This window comes from Lonchura striata, chromosome 2, assembly GCF_050655825.1.
Source record: "Lonchura striata isolate lonStrDom1 chromosome 2, ASM5065582v1, whole genome shotgun sequence".
Classification (NCBI taxonomy): domain Eukaryota; kingdom Metazoa; phylum Chordata; class Aves; order Passeriformes; family Estrildidae; genus Lonchura; species Lonchura striata.
Window position 1 is genome coordinate 136,059,166 of NC_140704.1, and position 22,443 is coordinate 136,081,608.

A 22,443-nucleotide genomic window follows, 5' to 3' on the forward strand; every position below is an offset into this window, starting at 1 on the left:
AGATTCAGATCAAGCAGCAATTTATTAAAAAAACCCAAACACTTCCCCCCCCTCCCTTCACTTCTATTATTTAGAAGACAGTGTACAGGTATAGTCTCTAAAATCCACTAAAACATACTATAGAGTGGGACTATAACTTGGCATTCCAGATGACAAGCTTATGAAAAGCACACTGTACAAAAGAAACCATCACAAGTAAGTCAGTGTTTAAGGAATTTTTATTAAACCAAGAATTTTATAATCCAAATTATGTTTCTTTGCTCAGCTATCAATTCTCACTGTCAACTAAAACAGTGGTGATAACCTGAGCTTTTCCACAGTAAAGAATTACAAAATTAAAGAAAGGAATGCTTTAAATTTTTGTACTGTGCTGAAAATTCTTTTCCCCTGGGTTTAAAAAACATTAATTTGTATTTTTTATTTTACTATTTTTTTTAAAAATTTTAGATCAATAAGTAATCTAGGACTAGCATCTGTTTTGCTAGCCCCGGCGTTGCTCTGTACGTAAGCTTCAAAGTTTCCTTTCCTTTTTTTATTTATTTTATATTTTGCAATGTTTTTCTCAATATTTAATAGTTTTTCCATGTTTAGATTTTTTTTTTTCTTCGGTGAAGCGAAGTTCTAGATTGTAGTCCCGGATAGCTCTGTGAAGAAAAACAACGCTGTTATGCCTCAAAAGCAGCACCTTGTATGTTTTCTGACATGTTTACTACTGCATACCACGCAGCACTCTGGGCTTTCACTGTTTCAATGATACCAAAGTTCTTTAGAAACAGAGTATGAGAGCTCCTCCCACTTTTTAGGGGACACTAAGGTTTTCAAAAGTCTGTGATCCTTGGCAAGACAACACTGACTCTAGAACTGGACAGTCCTTCAGACAGCACTGCTTTAAGCACAACGTTACTGCGATTGACTGTGGGGTTATCTCTACTTTTGAGGCTCAACAAATAACTACCCTAGCAATATTTTCAATTTTCAATTACTAAAACATCATGGACCAGATGGAGTAATGGTCTTAAAGTATGGGCATCTTAGTTCAGGAGAGACAATCTATTCAGCACTTATTTCCACAAACAGAAATGTGTAAAAATCATGACTCGAATTCTTCCTCCAAAAGGAAAAAAGTTATGTGATTAAATGTTAAATTAGGCACCTTCAAATGCTATCTACAAATGTGAAAAGCAAGTTCACAGGCAAAACCTAAGTAGACAGAAGAGATAACAGATTCCTTTTTATCCACAACTTCACATTTTTTCCCCTGTCAAAATTGTTAAGGCACCACCATTTGCTTCTGTCATGCACAGTTAAGATACCAACCCCACAGAAGGCAATGAAGAAAAATCACTATTTTAACTGGCGTTAAGTTCACCCAAATGTGAAGTCAAGACAAGATACAGTTTAGTTTTCACTTACTAGACAATTTTAGAATTTGTAAAGTATATACAAACTACGGTATGAATAAGTTCTTTTAATTTCTAAGGAAAAAGGGGTACCATTTTAAGCTTATTTCAATTCCAGAAGTTGCTCTCAATAGTATGAATAGCAGCATTTGACAGAACTGGCTATTTTTGCACACATGCCTAGAACTAACTCCAGCTAAACGTGTTGTTAGAAGTTTTTGCTAACCAAGTGAGCACAGAAGTTTGTTTATCATAGCTGCTACTTCCTCTGGCTGACACAGAGCCTGGACACATGCTGCTTACAAGGCCACGGACCAAACACTTGCCTTGGTCAACCTATGGAACTACAGCAGCCAAACTTACTTATTAAACACTTGGAACCCCAGTGGGATTATTAACTGCCTTTTGAGCAGCTTCTTTAGCTTGGTGGGCTTGTAGTACGGCTACAGCTTCATCAACCTGTTAAGTACAAATGAAAACTTAATTAAGGGAAGCTCAGCAATTTTTGTATATTTAAGTTAATAATACAGTGGAAATTATACATATATACAATGCCTACATTGTTGAAAAGAAAAATGAGAACATTACAATTCCAGCTCGTGCAATGTAAGTCACTGTCACCCTCTGAAAGAGGATACTCTTGCCCTGAGCCACCACTGCATTGCTGTTACTCCACTGTGCCAACACGAACAATTGTTAGATCAATGTAGACGTAACCACCTATGGAACCCAGTGCAAGGCAAAAGTCTACCTACCTTCGAACGAAGAGACTCAGGAGACTCCAGCATGTGGAGGAGTTCAGAGTTGTCAATCTCCAACAACATACCAGTGATCTTACCCGCCAGAGTAGGGTGCATGCTTTGAATAAGGGGGAATAGACGTTCACCTAGAAAAAAGAAAGTTAGTCAGGGACAAATCCAGCCTCAATTTAAGGGATAAAGGAAACAAACTTGTTCTACTGTTAAAACCATTTACTCTGCATTTCAAGACTGAAAAAATGTACTCAAAACTGTCCTTCTACAATGCACAGAGAAAGGTATCATGTACCTACCTAACATCTGCTTTTGTTCTTGTGGAGGGGCAGAAGCCAACATGGAAGCAGTCAAGGGTTCCTGACCTTGCACATGGACAGCAGGCTGCAAATTAAGATTTGCAAATTAAACCCTGACTCATAATTAGGTGCAGCTTCAAACAGCCAGTATTTCACAACTCAGCATACACAATGCCTACAGTGTCAGAAACATCAAAGAAATTAACAACTATGCCTGTTTAATCAAATATTACTAGTTAGAGCTGAGTGATGATGCTGAAGATTATGAAAAACTGCTCCACTGAGGAGCAAACACAAGAATTTATGCTAAGGTATGAGGGAACTGAAAAGAGCAAAGCAACATGGGATCATATCCTGTCCCAGATGGACTTCAAATATACTTAACTCCCTAGTGCTTTTACTCTACTGCCATGATGCAGAGCCCTCCCATCACCCTCACCACCTTCCTCTACAAAGAACATCAGTGAAAACACGGAGCAGTTCCCCAGATCACATACCTGCTGCATAGCAACCTGCGGCTGCGTGTTGAGGTGCTGCTGAGGATTGCGCACACCCGCAGCGTATTTGTACTGTGGTACTGTGCGCACGGCAGGAGTGGCCGCAGTAGCTGCTGCTGCAGGACGTGGACCCATCGTTTGTGTTGATGTATTAGCTGAAAAAATAGTCACAGAATTCCATATGTGAATAATTATTGTAATTATTTTGCCCAACAAACCAATTTGAATCAAATACCTAATTTAGGTATTGTGTTATAGATTCATCTTAATAGTATTGTCAACTGTCACATCTCTGGTCACATACAAAGGTTCAAACCTTGAAATTTACTGGCTGCTGATTTCCAGTCACTTCACTCATGAATTGCCCTTTTTACATGCTACTGCAAAAAGATCCATGATAAAAAATCTACTTTGTTTGAGTAGTAATATCATTTCATTATAAGCTAAAGGACATTTGATTTCCTGAGCACAATATGTCAGTCATTCTAGAAAAGATACTTTTAGGAAGTAAATGGCTGTCTGATAACATTCTGTGAGAATTACGCCTTCAGAGAGGTTGTGGACTCCCCATCCCTGGATATGTGCAAGACCAGCCTGGATGGGGCTCCGAGTACCCTGGTCTAGTAGAGTTCCCTACCTCTGACATGGGGGCTGAATTACATATGCTTTAAGGTTCCTACCAACCCAAACCATTCAATGATTGCAGTCAATTCTGGTTCAGTGATGTGCAGATTTTTGCATTCACGATACTGGCTCACAATAATAAAGTATGTATATGTAAAATATAAAAAAATTACTAAGAGCTAAAATTGTGTCATCTCAATATTTCTACATGCAACCTATTATTACAATTGCTACAACTATGTTTAGAAATGGCAGAAGCCATCTAACAGTATTACTGAAGTGCACATAAGAATAAGTGATTCATCCTGAAGAGATGGGATCATAGCTGGAGTCTTTGCTGGGACAGTATTTAAAGCAATTACTAGAAGGTGATATTAGCTTATTCATTAGGAATATCACATGTGATATTAAACTTACTAATGTTTATTTTGTGAGACCATGCTGAACCAGCAAAATTTGAACAGAAGCCCAATACTTAAAGTTTGCACAAATCAAACTCACCAACACGCTGCGTTGACATGACTCGTGGAACTTGGGAAGAAGCTGGTCTCATGGTGCTGAACGGTGGTCTGGGTGCTGCTGGGCGGATCGCACCAGGCATGTTTTGGAATGCTATGGTTTAGAAAAAATATACTGTTACATGCTGAAACACTGAGTGATGACAGCATGACAAACAGAAGACTAATACAGCAATGCCGTGAAAACCTATCTGGAAGTGCAAAGGGAGATGCTACAGAGTTTACAGCAATCACTGGAAAGAGGTAAAGAAGTGACTTACGATGAGGTCTGGCACCCTGAGCAGTCCAGCGAGGACTAGGTCTAGCAAGTTGAGCGAGCTGATTAGTAGGATAGTACGCAGCACGGTTCTGAGTCTGCCAAATACAACAACATCCCTTAACTTTGCTGTCTGTGAAGGGCATGCTGAACAGCCCCACACCCTTCCACTAAGAGATTAAAATGCTGAAATCAGACACATGCTAACCGTTCTATTTACTATTATCTAAGCATATTTTATATGTAATACAACACATTCAGTTACTCATCTCTACACGTACCTGAGGAATAGCTGCCATGAAGTATCCTGAAGGAGGTGCTGGCTGGTAGGGGTTGATTACAGGATTAGGTACTGCTCTTACACTTGCCATCCTCTGCATGTACTGGTTGGTCAGATGAGCTTGGCGCTCCTCTTTACGTTGGGCTAGAGCTACATATAATGGTTTAGTAGCCACTATTCTACCATTCATTTCTGTGACTGCTTTGGTGGCTTCTTCTGGTGACGAAAAGCATACAAATCCAAATCCTTTGCTGCGGCCACCTTCCATCATCACCTGTCAGTAGAAAACTTAGTTTTAAAACTAAATCTTCTGTGTCACACCTATTCAACTTGTATGAGTTTCTTGTTTCAGCTTATTAGAAGTGAGACCACAGGTTTGTTTTACTGAGTATTTTATAAAAATGAGTATTATTGTGTTTAATAGCTAACTGTTACCTGAATAGAGATGAAAATATAACTAAAATAATAATGAGCACAATATTGCACTGAAAGATGTAATTTTTCTCACTTTAGTCTCACTACTTAATTTCAAGAAAGGATGATCATATGGCATTTAACCTGACATGTACAATAATCAAGAAAGCTGATGCCCACATTTACAGTGGGTCACATCTGCTACTGAATGAAATTAACTTTTCTTTGGTGACAGATCACTACTTATTTTCAGAGAATACATGAGCACAATCTATGAACTTTACCTTTGCACTAGTGATCGTACCAAATGGAGAGAACTCTTTTCGGAGACGCTCATCATCAATCCCATCATCAAGATTTTTCACGTAAAGGTTTACACCCTAAGAAAACAGATAAGTATTTTTAAAAGCAATTGCTCTGTGTAAATCTCAGAACATCATGTAACAGAGTTAGCTCTCTTGATTTAAAACTGAACCTGGTATCTGGTGATCCTGTCCTGCTTCATTTGTTCAAACTTGCGCTTCAGCTCCGTCTGTCTTTCCACTTTTTTCTGAGCCCGGCCAACATAGATTTGTTTTCCATTGAGCTCTTTCCCATTCATTTCATCTACAGCCTTTATTGATAAACATGAAGTTAGCAGTGCTTTGTACTCCAGCATTTTTCAAACACACAAAAAATGCAATTCAAATTCAAAATCTACATAAGTATTCTAAAAAAAGAGCAAATCCATCTTAAAAAACCACTAATTGAAACAAAATATCCCAAGACTTCCTCACTTATGGCAACATGAAAACTGTTTTCCAAGTATGCTTCTGTCCTGCTGAAGACAAGTCACAAGGGATGCAAACCACTTTTTTTTAATATGGAGCTGGAGGAAAAAATCCAAGTTGCAAGAACTATTTCTCCAGCCTTATCTTGCTAATGGCAGAGAAAAGCAAATAAAGAGTAAGCAAGTAAAGTTGAAAATCTTTAATTCACCTACTTCTGTCTTTAAAAGTAACACCTGAAACTGCAGTAGCTACCAGATCTTTCTATACTAAATGTTAAGCTACAGATGATATGTACACTTTTTTTTTTAGTCTTTCATTAAGGAAATAATTAGAAGTATGAAAATGTGAACTTCTTCCCTTCATACTGTTTTGAGTTACAACTCTTCATATGTAAAACTCTGGCATGTATTTTACTCAATTAATTTAAAACCAGAAGTTACCAGTTGATTGCATACGTTTATGATCAAAGCCATTAGACATTTTTACAGAGATATTGGAATTTTATGTTATTGAAAACATAATGTGATTCTGACTACAGTAACAGAAACTATTCATCAATTAATGTGTGCAAGACTGAAAGATGAAGATGTTCTAAAGACAATCATGATTTGTTCTAAAATCTCACTTGTACACTTGCAGTATAGACAAATCACCAAAATGCCATTTGAAAAGCAAACTTTGTTTGTTCTGTACTGCATTTTTTTCCTGATGCCATGTCCCTGCTGTCACAGTAAACTGACATATCAAAGCAAACAGTTGACAAAACATTAAGTTAAACAGCATACTGGCATGATATAGACATTTACACGAATAAAAAGGACCCTTTTTCCAAAGTTACCCATCATACTAAAAGCAACATTACAGGGCTCTACGACTATTCTCTCACAGTTATGCCAAACATACTTTATAAAATTAATAGCTTTCCTGCTGACTTTGCAGAAAACACAATTCTTTCTGCCTTTTGTGCAAAAGGCAGAAAGGCACAAAAATTTTGTGCAACCAAACTGGATCCAGTGATTCAGAGATGTAGTAATTCACTATGCTGTATATTGCTCAGCATGCAAGAGTCCAAATATATCACTAAGTCCTTTAAGCCCAGCTACAACAGGTTTTAAAATTATTCAAGATTTCCCATTTTTACACTAGTTCCAGCTGTATCAGAATATCTTGACTTAATAGGCTTCTCAGACCAATTGACATTTGCTCATAGGAAAGCATTCTAAATGACAGAAACTCTGCTAAGTAATTTAGGCAGTGAGCACCTCTTTTTGCAGTGTCCTTGACCAATTAAAAAAACTTCAGCACTCAATGAAACATATTATTTGGGTCTCAGTGACAGGATTCCCAAAATTAAGTCCAAAAGCTTACTTTTTGGGCATCTTCATGTCTTTCAAAACTAACGAAGCCAAAGCCTTTGGATTTTCCACTCTCATCAGTCATAACTTTCACACTTAGAGCAGGACCTTAAAAGAGAAATACTTATGCTTCATATACAGTGTATTCTTCTCACCTTTTGAACATTCTCTTTAGAACATAGTATTTAGTTTATTTCACTTGTATTACAAAGGACTCCTGCACTAATAATAGTATCAAGTAAATGTCATCCATTAATATGAAATTACTAATTTGCCCTGATGAACTTCAGCAACTGTGGCTGAAGTTCATCATGCTGAATTTATTTTCTAATGTATTTTCAACCAACATTTCACCTCAAAGTGAAAGAAAATTTCACCACAAAGTGAAAGAAATTTGTTTCATCATTAAAAATTATGACACTTAATAAGTATTAGTGTTTCCATGCTTTGAAAAAGGTACTGAAAAAGCCAGAGAAAGGCCTAGCAATTAGGTACACATTTCACTACTTATCCTGGTGAAAGGCCATCCTAGTTCAGCAGTGCCATAACCTCTGAAAAATTGCAGTTCAAAAAATTGCAGTTTAGGTCTAGCAGCTAAATTCGCTACTGTTTCAACCCCTGATACTTGAATAGCAGAAAGGAATTTCCTTTTGGTGTTAAGGCTGCTACAGGGTATCTCTTGTACGAGGCTTTCCCTTGCTTTACATAATAGCCACTGGAGAACAGCAAAAACAAACAGGAAAGAAAATAGATTTTTAAAAAGTGCGACTGAAAATAAAACGTGAAGAATCTCTAATGGCATTATGGGATTTCCTATTCTGATGGTAACACATCATATACATTACTACATCATGGTCATATGTCCACCATAATTTTGCTCTGTGTGTAACTGAGGGTCAAGGCAGAATCTCATAGCTTGGTGCTGGAATAGCTCCTTATAATTTTCTATTAGGTCAACCACGACAATGTAACTGAATAACAGGGTTAAGTTTGCAGGTCAATGAAGGCAGTAGTAAATTCATTAGTCACACATCCTGTAAGTGCATTTATAAAATCAATCTGTACTAAATCAGAGAACACTGCAGAACCCATGAACACATTACTTCCAGATTACTGAAAACAGTTCTGATGGCAGGACTAAATATGATATTCTGCCTACTTAAAATTCAGTTATTACTGCATATTTGAATCTGAAACTTGAATTAAGTACCAACTTTTCTGTAACCTTTGTTACATTTCTACATCAACATCAGATAGCTCTGATTTCTTGTATTTCAAGGCACTGTACAGGTAAGATACATGTAGTAAATTGGAGTTCACGTGTGTTTATATAAACATTAAGACATTACCAAACTTGCCAAAGAGTTCCTTAAGTCTCTCATCATCCATGTCTTCTCCAAAATTTTTGATGTAAACATTGGTGAATTCTTTTGCTCTGGCTCCAAGCTCTGCCTCACGCTCCTTGCGGGATTTAAACCTTCCAACAAATCTGGTTGCAGGAAGAACAGAGTAATACACATTAAAGCAAGTGTCTCAAGGTTTAAAGATTTACTTTAATTCTCTGGCATTGTATTTTATTCCTCATCAGTCTTCTTCACTATAGGTATGAAATTCTTTAGATAAAATATTTATTATAAAAGTCAGAAAAACAACTCCACTGTCCTTTGCTACACCAGCATGTTTATCCAGGTTACAAGGCATGAAAATGCTTTCAAGCCATTGGTGAGATTGTTCACTCTTACAAAAGAGCCTTTGACAACAAGATTTTGACAATGGAAAGAGTACTAAGAGGCTGAACAGAAATTCTAGATAACAGCATAATCCCTGTGCCACGCTAAAAGCATGGCAGCCTAAAAGCAGTTACTGCTCTCTGATTCAGTTTTTAAGCAAGAGATATTTAACTAACTGTCCCTCCCCTCCCTAACACACCTCTCCAGCCTGTATCAAAGACTTTGTTTCTCGGCACAGGGAGATAAATAGTTCTACTTGCTCTTGAGTCAAATACCATTGCAAACTGGCTGGGAACACCAATGGTTACTTCATACTGGCAGAACATGAGCAGAACATGAACATAACATTCTGCAGCCCAAGGACATGCCCTAGCACAGACTGTACATGGCTGACACTGATTTCTGACTGTAGCAGACTCCCACTTTCAAATTTTATTGTAGGCTCTAACTTTAGTAAGAATGAAAGTGCAGTATGTTCAGCAGATTTTGGTAGTAAAGTGTTTAAATTTATTTCTAAAAGACTAGTCTGAATAGAAATTCAAAGCAAAATTAACTCTCATGATATATTTTACTCCTGTGCTCTTATGACTGCACATTGACCATTTTTACTAATTTGAACTTGTATAACAATGGACACTGAATAAAAACATCCACAATATGCCAGCCAAGAATAGAACAAGCAGGAAAACTGAAGTTTCAAAACATGTGTTTTCCCTGTGTCTTGATCTATCCATCTCTACATATAAAAATAATCCATGATGGTAAACTGATGCTGATTTCTGTTTTCCTTTTTCCAAACTCTCCCAAGTATCTAGAAAGCTGTTTTTTGCAATTATACCAAACACCATAATGATCCCTTAGGCATAGCTGTGAGACACGGTCACCTCCCCAGCCTAAATATTATTAAAGAGGTTGCCAAATAATATTTTTCCTACAATGCAGAATAGTGATAATGTTTAAAACATACTTCTCTGAGTTTTACTTTCTACTCCCTAGATATGCCTACTAACAGACACTCATACAAAAATATGAGTCTAATCTGACCACACTTTAGTGACAAGTAAGCACCCTTTAGTGCTAAGTATCAGCTGTCTCCAAGTGTATGGATAATACACTTACCTCACTACTTTTATAAACGATGTATTATTCAGAATACTCAATGGATTGTATTTTATCTCAGACCAGTAAGATCAGAAAATCAGAATCCCACATCCTCATTACAGTATTGGCTTGTAAGAGAATTAATACTGTCACTTTTTCCTCCAGAGTCCATTATTCGTCTTTTTGAACTTTGATTCCAGAACAAGCAGGTGACACAATTCTTAAAATCCCTAGCACTAAAATTCTACATCTTCTTGAAATTAGAAATTTTCAGAACAACCTTTTCTTTCTAGGTAAGCTTTTAAATCTTTGTCTGCCCTAAACTGAATTTCAGTTTGCCGATCCCCAAATACTTATTAATGTACTTACACTTTGCGATCATTAAGCAGCATACCATTCATTTTTTCAATAGCTCTTTCTGCAGCTTCTTGTGTCTCAAAATGCACAAATCCATAACCCTTGGATCCATTTTCATCACACACCACCTATTAATGAAAAATCTTGTTGTAATACCCATGGAATGTTTCCAGCATAAACTGAGGAGTCTGTGTGTCAATACATTTTATTTTCTACTAACCTTACAAGACAGGATGTTCCCAAAGGCAGAAAATGTGTCATACAAAGCTTTGTTATCAATTGATTTGTCCAAGTTTTTGATGAAGATGTTTCCTACACCGCTTTTGCGTAGAGATGGATCGCGCTGAGACCACATGATGCGCACAGGTTTGCCTTTAATGACATCAAAGTTCATGGTGTCCAAAGCTCGTTCAGCTGCAAAAACATGGAATTAGTACAAAATGCTAGTTATCTTAATAAGCACATAAATACCAGCTGAAGTATAATTTTTTATAATATTGTTATTATTTCAAGTCCAGTACCATTACCAAGCTGCAAACCCAAGCCTTCAGTGTACTCTGCTGTTTGCAAGGAAGAACTGGCAGAAACTCATCAGCAAAAGCTGCACTTTGGAAGGAGCACAAGTCAGCCGAGAAAGCAGCAGAAATCTCATTAGCCCATAAGACTAGATCTATGACAAGATGCTATGGTGACAGGAGAAAAAGCCACAAGTGGCAGCTGTTATAAAGTTTCAACATTTGTGAAAATCAGCTGGCTTCTCCCATATCACACAGATGTATACTGTGTCAATAAGAATGCTTTTAGGGGTACTGCTTGTGCCTATACGAAGTCTTTTGCAAATATTAACATAAGAACACCTACAACACCAATTCCCCTAAACTAACCACATTTCTTTGCTAGATGGACATTCAAGCTTCATTCAGGCAGCTATTCCATACAACTTCCTCAGTGACCAAAAAGATCTGTAATGAAATTCTGGGCAAGAGACAGTTCAAAGAGATTCAAAACTAGCACTTACTTAGTTTAGAAAATCTGAAATGATGCATATATTTTAAAAGCTCACAATGCAATACATATGAGCTCAATGAAGGAGCAAGAATTAAAACATCAAACCAGGGTAATGTAAACCAGGTTTTGTTACTCCAATTGAGTAGTTTTTCCAGTAGAACTCCAAAACTAACTTTTCAAATCCTGCATGTAAAATTGCTTGTGTATTTAGATGGGGAAGTATCAAGACTTGCACATTTTTCACGTCTCTCCAAAGCCACAAGACACATCTGTGATGTTATAACTCATCTTGTGTATTTAAGAACAAACGAACAATAGCTCTCAAGTACAGCAGTTCCTTTTCATCCTTGCTCTTGTAAGTCTGGAAAAACACTGAAAAGAGTCCCAATAAATACCTGAAGTCACACCCATGGGTACTAACTCACTTCACTGTAATTTGCAAATATCAAAACAATATGATATTAATAGGACTGAAATCAGCTTAGTGATAGTTTAAATACAGCATCCATATCAGTTAACTTTTTTTTGGGAGGACCAAGGGCCAATCACATACTGAAAATCCTTATTTAATGGTTTTGTTCTTTAATTGCTGCTTTTGTCTTGAGCTGTATTGTTGCATGCCATGGCCAAAGACAATTTGCAGTGAACCTGGGATTCAGCGGATATACCATGTTTTATATCCTTTCTTCTGATATTTTAATATTAAAAATAAATCTTAGTATTATATTCTCTGAAAGACATGTAAAGAGGTGGTCATCTAACATTTTAATGGGAAAAAGATTATTGATACTATTACCATATTCACATGACAGCAGCAACTCAGCAACTTATTTAAACTGAAGCCAAAAAATTGCATGCCAGTCTTCCAAATAAGTTAATAAAGCTTTCAAAAACTTTAATATAAATTAAGCAGGGGAGAGAAGGCAACCTAGATGGAGTTAATGAGAAAGAAAAATTATTGGAAGGCTCTATACTACAAAAGGGGAGGGGGGAGGAGATGAAAAAAAAGAAAAAAAAAAAACTGGCTATCACACCGGCCACAACAGAAACTTGTAAGACTTCACTACTGCCCTGGAAGTCATTGGAGTTATTACTGCCAGCATCAATAGATGTGCCAGCAACAAATAGTTCATTATTTCCAGAAGTAGTAACAGAGCTTCCTTTACTTGAAAAGAGGCTTTTCTAATTCTAATTTTTCTAATTGCTTCTAGAATAATCCTGACACTCCTCATAAATGTGTGTTCCTAGACACATTTCCCAGGCATCTGACTGAAAGCAGGTCTATGGGTCCTTAGCAAACATTACCACTCTTAACAAATAGTGAGCCTGTGTCTTAGACCAGCACAATTTCTCCACGAGGACAGCATGGAAACTTCAACAGCTCTCCTCATCTCTCCTTTGGAGATTTTAAAGAAGAAATTTAGCTTCTTCTGCCGAATCGACACCACATTGTCATTCCATTGTAGATTTTTACAACATTACTAGACTCCATCTACAACCAGGTACAAGCTACTCTCATTAAAATTCCCAGCGAGTGAAACTGGCTCACTTTCATTACATTTCAGTCATAAAAGGCTGTGCCAGTTGCAGGAGGCAGCTCCATTCAGCAGCGAACTTGTTACCAATGGACACACCTACCCGGGCTGTACTTCTGCTGATTCTGCTGGAGCTCTCATTGAATGACTCACCAGCTCCCATTTTAGTCGTGAGCAACTGGACAGTCCACTTTAACAATTTCAAAATCACTCAGAATATACACTTAATGCCAACCTGTGCTAAAGGTAAACAGCAATAACCATGGAACAAAAAAAACTCTGGAAACATGACTATTCTAAAAAAGGATTCTGATGCAGTTTCAGATTACTCAAGAATGTTTCCAGTTTAGTGATTAAACAAGATTGCCCGAGTTTTACTCCAGACTATGACTCAAATTCGGAAAAGTCACAACTCTGACATGTGTGCATACCTCACACATGTATCATCAGGCTTAATTAGTTTTTAGAAGAGCTTTGAGATCCCTCGTTTATGGACAGCTGATGATGTCAAGCACACCTCCAAAGCTATTTTTCAAAACCCAAGGTAGTTGTTACTTGCTGTTTAATAGGCATAGCCTGAAATGTAGCTGAAAATTTGGCCGAACCAGTAAAGTGTATCTAGTTTGGAAACAAAATAAATGATGATTGTAAGAATAACCATTCATCCTCAAAACTCCTATTTCAAGATTTCTGTAAATCGACATAGTGATCTAAAAAAAGCCCCCAGCAAATGCTTTCTAGATATTTGCCAAGAATACAAAATTCTGAAAAATCTTGAATAAGTACAATCGCGCAATACTATTTAAGTATATTTTAAACAACTGCTTCCAGATATGTACCAGATGCAGGTTTGATAAAGATGATAAATACTTTTAACTGAATTGGACTAGTTATAGACTAAAATATGTGTACCTCCCAAAGCCTGAAAAACACATTTGGAGTAACAGCACCTTTGTAAGAGCCATATTCAAAAACTGAAGCACTGCCCAGGTGAAAGAAGCTCTGTTTGTTCCCACGTTTGACAAATTACAAACCAAGTCACAAAATCCACTGGTTGCTTAACTAATGACAATGATAAAAGTCAGCCCTTATGGAACTCTGTCAATACTAAGGGCAAGCAGCATTTGAATCACCTTTACCTTATACCCTGACATTACTATATTCCAGTATTGGGCTGCACTAACCCCTTATTTTTCTGAGAAACTGTACCAGACATTTTTAATGAAAGTAAAGTATGTCAAAACAAACATTCAAATAGTCTCATCCTAAAGAACGGCTGAATAAATCAAAAGCTCACTGAACTCAGAGAGCTGTTAACAGGTGGAGTATCTGCCTATTAAGAAGATGAGGCAGTAACTTTTACTACGTACATACAGATACCATCGGTACACCGAAGTCTGATCTGATAATGGCTGTATGCTAAAGCTAACTCTGAAAACCAGTTAAATCTAATTGCTTGAAATGTTTGCAATTTAAATATCTCACTTCCATATGCTTGAAAATAAAACCATTATAATGGAAAACTGTTTACTTAACTGTACTTGAAATCACATATCTTCTACCTGGCCAATTACTTTTTTTTATTGGATTCCACAAGATCTAGAACCAGTTACAGTAGGTTCTTTTAGTGAAACACCCTCTAAATGGATCACACTATTTCCCAACATGACCAGAACTGAACAGAAAGTTCCTTTACTGATGTAACTTGGGAGAAGCAGTGTGAAAAGGCTTCATGAAAAAACACGTTTAATTAAAACGCGACTTGCTAGAAATAATGTCAGAGAATTTTCTGCACAGAGACACGAATGGGAGCACAGCTCGGGCTCCAGCTACATAAGGAAGAAGAAGCACAAGCAGGCCCCAGTAGTTTAATGTCCTCCCTGCACGTGACAGTCCTGCCATGGTGTTTTAACAAACGCTTCGGCCTGGACGCCTGTGAAACTACCCAGCCACGCCAGTGCGTCCTACTTCCTTTTCCCGGCCTCTTAACCGCGCACTCACACACACCCATCTCCTGCGCGGTTATTAAAAGGTGTTAATGACCGCGATGTTTTCCTCAAGCTAACCTTCATCTCGGACGGACGTGAAGAGCCGCCCGCACTCTCACCCACAGTCCCCTCCCGGGAGCGCGGGCAGCCCCGCCGGGCCGCCGGGGCTCCCCCGCCCATGGCCGGGCCCCGCGGCCGCTCTCGATCCGCGGAAGCGCCTCCCCCCCGCTTCTCCGGCCGCCACGAGGCGCGGGCGGCCCCGCCGCCAACTTCCCCCCGCACCCCGCCGGGCCCGCCCCGTCCCGGGCGGCAAAATGGATGCGGGGCGGCGGCCGGGGCGGGGGGCAGGGGACAAATATGGCTCCGCCGGCGCCCGCGGCCCGGCACTCACCGTCGGCGGGCTGCTGGAAGTTGACATAGGCGTATCCGAGCGAGCGGCGGGTGATCATGTCCCTGCAGACGCGGATGGAGAGGATGGGCCCGGCCGGGCTGAACTTCTCGTAGAGCATGGCCTCGGTCACGTCGGGGTGCAGGTCCCCCACGTAGAGCGAGGCCATGGGGTAGCTGGGGGCGCTGGGGTTCATCCTGCCGCCGTCTCCCGGCGCGGGGGGGGCGCTGACGAGGCGGAGGCCGCGGCGGTCGGTGCGAGCGGGGCCGGCGAAGGCGGCGCGGGGCCGCTCGGACTCAACGGCTGCGGCGGGTGCGGCGGATGGGCGGGCGGGGGTCGGGTCGCGCCGTGCGGGCCGGGTGGAGCTGGCGGCGGCGGGTGCTGCGCTCGGCGGGGTCGGGCTCGCTGTGTGTCTCCTCTCGGCTGCGCCGGGTCCGGGGACTTCGCTTCACCGGGTTATTTTATATCAAACCGGCCGTTTGCGGAAAGGTTGTCGGGAAGGTTGGATGAGGAAAGAGGATGATTTTTTTAAAAGGTTTTTTAAGATTTTTGGATTTTTTTTGGCTTTTTTAAATATTTTTTTAGTAATAAATGGTGCTGCGGGGCCGGGCCGGCGTGTCCGGGTGGTCCGGAGCACACGCACTGCGCACACAGCTCCGACGGCGGCCGGGGGACAAGGGGGCGGCCGCCGCCCCGGCCGCGCTCTATATATACCCGCCCCGCCCCCCCGCCCCCGCCGCGCGGCGCGCCACGCACCGCGCCGCGCGCACCGCGCACGCGCACCTGCGAGCGGGGGTGGGGACACGCGCGGCAGCCGGCGCGGAGAGGCGGCTTTGGCGCATGCGCGAGGGCGGGGCGGGGCGGGGGGAGCGGCCGCGCGGGGAGCACGCCTGCGCCCGCCCGGCGTCACGGGGGGCGGTGCGAGTGTGGGGGCGGCTCGGCGGCAGGGCGCACGCGCGGGCGGGAGCGCACATGTGCGCGGCCGGGGGAGGGCGGGTGGGCGGAAGGGCGCGTGCGCGCCGAGCGAGCCAACGGCCGGCGCGGGGCGGGGCGTTAGCGGCGAGCTCGCGAGCCCCGCGCGCCCCACCCGCCACCGGCCGGGCCCCGCGGGGAGCGCGCGCCAGCAGGGGGCGGGGCTCGCGCGGCCGCCCGGCGCGTGCGCGGGGCGCGGCGGGATTGGGGGGGGGGAAAGTTGGGAGAAGCTGCGGATCCCGGAGGAATGGTGCCACTAGGCCGGGAATAAAGCCTTAGGGGTTAGCCTTGAGGCTCTGCTCTGGCCGTTCCTTCAGTGAGGCGTGTTTTATCGCTGTGTTCCGTGCTGAAGGAGCTCGGGCTGCAGGTTGAAGGTGTTGGGGTTGACTGGCGTCTCTGCAGCTCCGTGGGTGGGTGCCGAGGTGACCACCGTCATCCCGGCGGCCTGCGGAGGTGCTGTGAGGCCGCATTCCACACGTGCCTTTGGACACTTGCCGACTGAGTGTCCTGACTTGTACCGTACACAGGATTTCTCGGGGGAATCACACACAGAATCACAGAACGAATTAGGCTGGAAAAGGCCTGTGGGATCATCGAGTCTGTCCTTTGACTGAACACCACCATGTCAATTAAACCGTGGCGCAAAGTGCTGCCTCTGGTACTTCCTTAAACACCAAAGCGATCCTGTGGAGTTTGGAAAACCTTGCTTTATTTTTAGCTGCTTTCTCTAGTCTGAAAAAACCATTAATCCTGTTGTGAGGAAGGAAAATATTTTGCTATCAATTAGAATACTAGGGGGCTTTTTAATTAATCGTGTTTCAGATTCTCACAAAACAATAGAATCAAATAAAATGTGCTTCATTTCTGCTAAACAAACATAAAAGTACTTGCACTAAACATTAATGCCATTATAAAGCAGGAAGCCAGATCATGGATTTGCAGAAGTTTTGGAGGTAACTGCTCTTTTATATTTAACATAGTTTTTCTTACTGTTTTCTCACTGGTCTTTACACAGTTTCAATACTAAAAAAAAATAAGAACGGTCTGCAGTTTTGCATATTGTTTTGTTGTATATTTTTATGATGTTTTATTTTTCTTTGACTAGCATTTGCTATTATGGGTTTAAGTAGAGCCGTAGGGGGGAGTACTTGTGGAATTTTGCTGTCAAGTGTGAAGATTGCAGTTGCACTCGGCAGCTGCTGCAGTTTCACAGCCTCTTGTTGTAGGTGACCAAACCCACGGCAGAGCTGGCATCTCCCCGTGTGTTCCCTGGCAAAGCGTGACGGATTTGTTCAGCCCCCACCCTGCCCTGGGGTGGGGTAAACTGAGGTACCCTCCGGAATCTGAAGCAACTGACAAATGAACGCATCCTGAGGTGGCAGTGGTGGCTTATGTCAGCTGAGTACAACAGATGGCCTGCACCAGCAGTATCTAATAGTGAGGTTTGATGTGTTTGTTAAAATTTAGACAGTGATTTTCATAGAAAAATAAATTTCTCTCGTTTAAATACTGGTTTATAATGCCCTCCCTAGGATGTACTATGTACTGTTTCTGATCTCTCCTTTCCTTACATTTTTCTGTTCTTCACCTTATCTCCTTTCCCCAAACTGTTCTTTTCCATACTAGCTTCTTCTTTCACACGTTTTTGTCATTGGCACTTGGTTACATCATTGCATGTTTTTTCTTCATCTGGCATGTTCCTACTCTTTCTTGCGAGTTAAGTTGCTCTGTTTCTACCCTTGGCACTCCAGGACGATGTCAGGATAGAGCCCAGAGCATGGTAGGGCATTTCTCTTTTACCATATTTAAGGAATCATGTTTGCAAGTTTTGTTCAGCACAGAGAGGGGCTTTTTGGAGATCTTGTCTCTTAACATGGTATGATTTCAGAGTTTTCTAACACTAAATGCGATTAAGGCAATAAAAATGCATTCTCAGCCTTATATGGGTATCCAGAGGAGTTCAAATGATTGTTTAAAAGCACTGTAGCTTTCTAAGTAAACTTGTCTAGTGTTTGTTTTCAGCAAAATAATACATTATTTGGTCTTGTCCTCCTAGATTGCACTCCTTTGGCTTTGACCTGAAACACGGATCTAACTTAGTTTAAAGATTTACTGTCTATACCCTCCCCACTGGCCTTCTCCAAGTAGCAAATGGAGCTTTAGATAAAAGCCTTGTCACAGTAGGAGGTAGGTGTAGCCCCTCTGATGGTACTCAAAACAAGTATCTTGTTCTCCTCCTGTAGCAAATTGACTTTTCAAGATGTGGCCGAAGTCTTTTAAGGCAACAGGAAAGAATTCCTTCATGCTTGAGGCACAGAATTTGCATTAACGTGCCTTTGGAAATTTGGACAGCACTTGTTGAGGATTACCTGATATTCTCATCTGGGTCTCTCCAAGATCCATTTTAGCTCTGCTGCTCTCAAGTTCTACATGGTGTCTGATAAAAGTTGCTGTAGAGAGCCTGTGCTGTCAGCTGGGCTTATTGCCCAGACCTGGTGCGTGTCCTGTCCTTGCAGGTGTTATGTGTGGGTGGCTGGGCCTGGAGGTGGGCCTTCTTAGCAGAAACCACTTCTTTGAAACCCCAGGTTTGAGATTTAGCTAGAATATATAACTCAGTGTTTCCTTGTCTGCTTCAGGGAATTGCAGTCAAACAGGAATTGAATGAGTTTTTTTAATTCTTTAATTATAAATATTTTAAGTATTTTTGCAATCCAGGTAAGTTACCTGGACCTGTTGCCTCCTTTCAGCTCTATATTTGTGGATCTAACAAATAGGAAAAAGGTAAAGTGTAGACAGTGTTTTTCACTGACAACAACTGAGAAATATTTCTGAGTTCATAGATACATTATTTATAAGCATAGCCTATACCAAAGTTAAATAAAGATCCTTTGAAACTTAAAGCTCTAAGCAGATACAAGATTTTTCTTTTGTTCCAGTGATATTATGATTTGTGAATGCAATTGGTTTTTATTCTAGGCTATCATAGAAATAGGGAAGTTATTGAATTTCATTCAGACTTCAATAAATTTTCTCTCTTGCCTAGGAATTATGGCTTTTTGATACATGATGGTTTGCACTAAACTGTTGGACATTATGCAAACCCAGTTCTAGTTAGCTACAGGAAGCATTTTTAAATAGGATCTGTAAAGTGCCAGTACTTAAGATTTTCTTTTAATTAACACAGCCTGAATGTAAAAAAGGTTTTATTGTTTACCCAGCTTTATAGTTAGCCACAGGAAACATTTTTAAATGGTATCTGTAAAGTGCTAATATTGAAGATTTTTTTTTAATTAACACAGCTGATAGTTAAGGTCTTATTGTTTAGAATACACACACTGTTTCTGAGTTCAGGAACTGCTTGATCATTTTCATATCTCAGCGTTTTCTGTTCAGCTGCAGGGCATTGCCACAGTGCTAAAATGGCACTGTGAAAGCTAAAACTTTGATGGTCTGTGTTAGAGAGATAAGGAAGAACACGTACCTTTTGAAGTGGAGTGCCAGTTTCTTTAAACTAAGTGCCTGACTGATAGCACTGTTTGCTTTTGGTAGCCTGCTTAGTCCAGATAGTCTTTTCAGCGCTAGATAATCTTTTGAGCTCAGCCAAACCCAAGTTCTGAGTAATTTGTTTAATAAAAAATAGGGGGGAAGATATGTCAAGACCTCAGAGCTCTGTATTTTGAGTCTTCTTGAATGTGGGCAGAAGCAATTTTGCTTTCTTGTTTTTGGGACTGTTCTTCATTTGTACAAAGAACTGTACATCTGTTTACTGAACTTGTGAAGTAGAAATAATTTTGGCAACAAAACAAGGAAAGAAGTGTCATTCTCAGGCAGTCATGACATGGGAAAGGTAATAGTTAATTACTTTATAATGTGCCTGAAGCAAACAAAGCAACAGGTTTGTGCAGTGGGATTGTTTTCCCCAATGCCAAGTGCAGGTGAGGAAATAGGAATGTACTGAACCAAGTTTGGTCAGGAATATTGCCTTGAGCATACTTTGTCTCCCCCCTCCTCACTCCACTGGTTAATTATTGAGTCTTGGGAGGTACTGTCAAGGTTGGCAGAGGAAGAGGTACTAGAGCTGGGGCTGGGCAAGGAGCTGTTCTGGGAAGGCTCTGTCTGGAGGAGAGGGATAGTGCAGGAGGGCAAGTCCATGCTCAGCTGTCAGTGCCTGCACTGAGGGCAGGCTCAGCTGCTCTGGGTCTTCTGACAGTTCTCTCTCACCCCTTCTTCCTTCCCAAGAGTGAGCTTTGTGCTGCTCCATCCCTGTCCCTAATACAGCCACATCCTCTGCTCCATTTCACTCTGCCTGTTGCAATCCACCCCCTTCACTAAGAAATCACCAAATCAAGGTATTGTGAAAAACAGATTGGTGTTTCCCTCTGCCCTTTATTAGCTACAATCTGAGTTTGTTATCTCTGAGGCTTGCTCCCCTCACCAGTAGCTGCAGTATTTCTTCCTGAAGAGCTGAAGTACTCTAATAAAAAACATTTGAGTATTGTGCTGCTGTTTTAAAGTGTCCTCAAAGTGCCACACAGTGACTGTTAAATGTTGTGTACTTGGGGAAACAAAGTTATTGCCATATTTCTATGCAAGCACTAGTTTGTAGACTGTTAAAGGAGAATTCTGACAGAGGGGAGAATGGTGTAAGGAAGAGACAGGAAGAAAGTATGGTAAGTATCCAACTCCATTCTCTCCCCAAGTGAGAACATGGTATCATCCCAATTGAGATTTTTCAATATTTTTTTCATATAAATCCTCTGAGGGTGGCAGTTCAGTCTTCTCTAAGGCAGCCTATTCTGGGGCCTTACTGTCCTTAACTTGGAAATGATTTTTCTAATGTCTGACCCAAGTTTCCATCTCCAGTGGCAGTGCAGAATATTTTTTTCATTTTCTTTAGTTGGTTTTTCTTTTTTTTTTCTTTTATTTTTAAAGTGCTTTTTTTCTAGCAGAGCCATGCTGCTCTTCCAGGGTATGTACTAGAAAATGTTCTGGTGTGTGTGCTGACTCAGGGAATGGGTTAGACTGGAGTGACCTCTGGCATGAACAGATAATCTGCTTCAGATGGGCATTCTGAATTAACGTGTGTATGGGACTGTGATTCCTATGCCAGCATGTGCCAATTTGTGATTCCCTATTCCAGAGGAAGCTGCTATTGCTGTGCTATGTGCACACCTTGTGCTTGATGAAGTGCCAGGTCTTTCATGTTGTGGGGATTTTTTGTGGATATTCCCTTTACAAAAGGCTGATGGTAGAACCCTAAGTGTGTGTTGCTAGAGAGAAAACATGGATTTTCACTGGACTAGCTGCAGGTCATTCAATTGCCAGGAGGACCAGAAGGACCAAATATCAAAGGATGCTGTGGTCAGTTTCAGCAGAAAAGTCCTTTAGCTGTTCACTGTGGTTTGAGATTACCCATATACAGGACAAATTTCTGTGTTCCATGGATAATGCTTTGCCCTGAAATTTTCTCACAGGTCTCAGTCCAGTCTCTTTGACCATTTTATTATGGTCCTGCCACCTTTTGTTCAGTAGCTTGTAATATCCCCAAATGCTACAATCCCGCTGGTCTGAGACGCCAGCCTGCAGCTCCTCTAGCACAGCCCTACAAGCCCTGCCAGCCTGTGATTAATTATCTCAGTTCACACAGTGAGCCAAAGAAAACTGCAGGGACCATCTGAAAACCAAGTGCAGAGAGGAAAAGTCAAAATGAAACTGAAGTAGAAGGTGATTCACAGGCCTGTGTGAAACTGAGGGAGGGCAGAGAGGCAGAGGGCTGGGCCGTGTGTCTCCTGCAGCCTAATGCTGAGCACTGGGGTGGGTCTGCAGGGGCAGCATGGCATGGGAGGCATGCTTGCTGAGGAAGGAGGGTGCAGGGCTTGGGGAGACGTATGTGAATGAGATTTTGTTGACTCTCTGCTGGCTTGATTGAGCTTTCCCACCTCATGTTGGTCAGTATGTATGGGCTCCACAATGCTGTACTCACCCAAAGATTTTGTGGATCTCTTTGCCAGGCTCCCTTTTCCCACTGCCAGCACAATATCTATGCACAATAGCTCCCATTTCCAGTGTGACTTTGCATCAGTGGCAGGAGGATCTGGGCAAGCTGATTACGGACCTGCACACAAGACCTGAGATCTGAGGCAGGAAGAGACCTGCAAATAGCAGAGAGAAAGTGTAAACAGGATTGAAAGGATCTGTG

The 22,443-nt window shown here is 41.3% G+C and overlaps 1 protein-coding gene across 2 annotated transcripts; it reads right to left on the bottom strand.

Annotated features, from left to right (window-relative positions):
- Nucleotides 1–200: 200 nt before the first annotated feature.
- Nucleotides 201–15,955, bottom strand: PABPC1 (poly(A) binding protein cytoplasmic 1). 2 transcript variants are annotated; one of them, XM_021529433.3, is made up of 15 exons: nucleotides 15,276–15,955; nucleotides 10,574–10,767; nucleotides 10,366–10,481; nucleotides 8,515–8,654; nucleotides 7,179–7,273; nucleotides 5,516–5,653; nucleotides 5,325–5,420; nucleotides 4,628–4,900; nucleotides 4,351–4,444; nucleotides 4,074–4,184; nucleotides 2,949–3,103; nucleotides 2,452–2,536; nucleotides 2,156–2,286; nucleotides 1,764–1,859; nucleotides 201–644 (listed from the first exon to the last, which is right to left on the bottom strand). In XM_021529433.3, exons 1-14 carry the CDS (start codon nucleotides 15,466–15,468, stop codon nucleotides 1,767–1,769), a joined length of 1,914 nt encoding a protein of 637 aa, XP_021385108.1. In that variant the 5' UTR covers nucleotides 15,469–15,955; the 3' UTR covers nucleotides 201–644; nucleotides 1,764–1,766. The 2 variants fall into 2 exon arrangements, with proteins under 2 accessions (XP_021385108.1, XP_085428536.1); XM_085572410.1 differs by lacking the exon at nucleotides 15,276–15,955 and adding an exon at nucleotides 14,963–15,034.
- Between the last annotated feature and the right edge of the window lie 6,488 nt (nucleotides 15,956–22,443).

Bases quoted from the DNA above. Each gene is read 5' to 3' on its own strand.
- PABPC1 (XM_021529433.3), bottom strand. From the start codon at position 15,468: ATGAACCCCAGCGCCCCCAGCTACCCCATGGCCTCGCTCTACGTGGGG. The intron at 10,768-15,275 runs GTGAGTGCCGGG...ATGTTTTTGCAG, and splicing joins CTTCCAGCAGCCCGCCGACG to CTGAACGAGCTTTGGACACC. The intron at 5,654-7,178 runs GTAAGCTTTTGG...TTATCAATAAAG, and splicing joins GACATGAAGATGCCCAAAAA to GCTGTAGATGAAATGAATGG.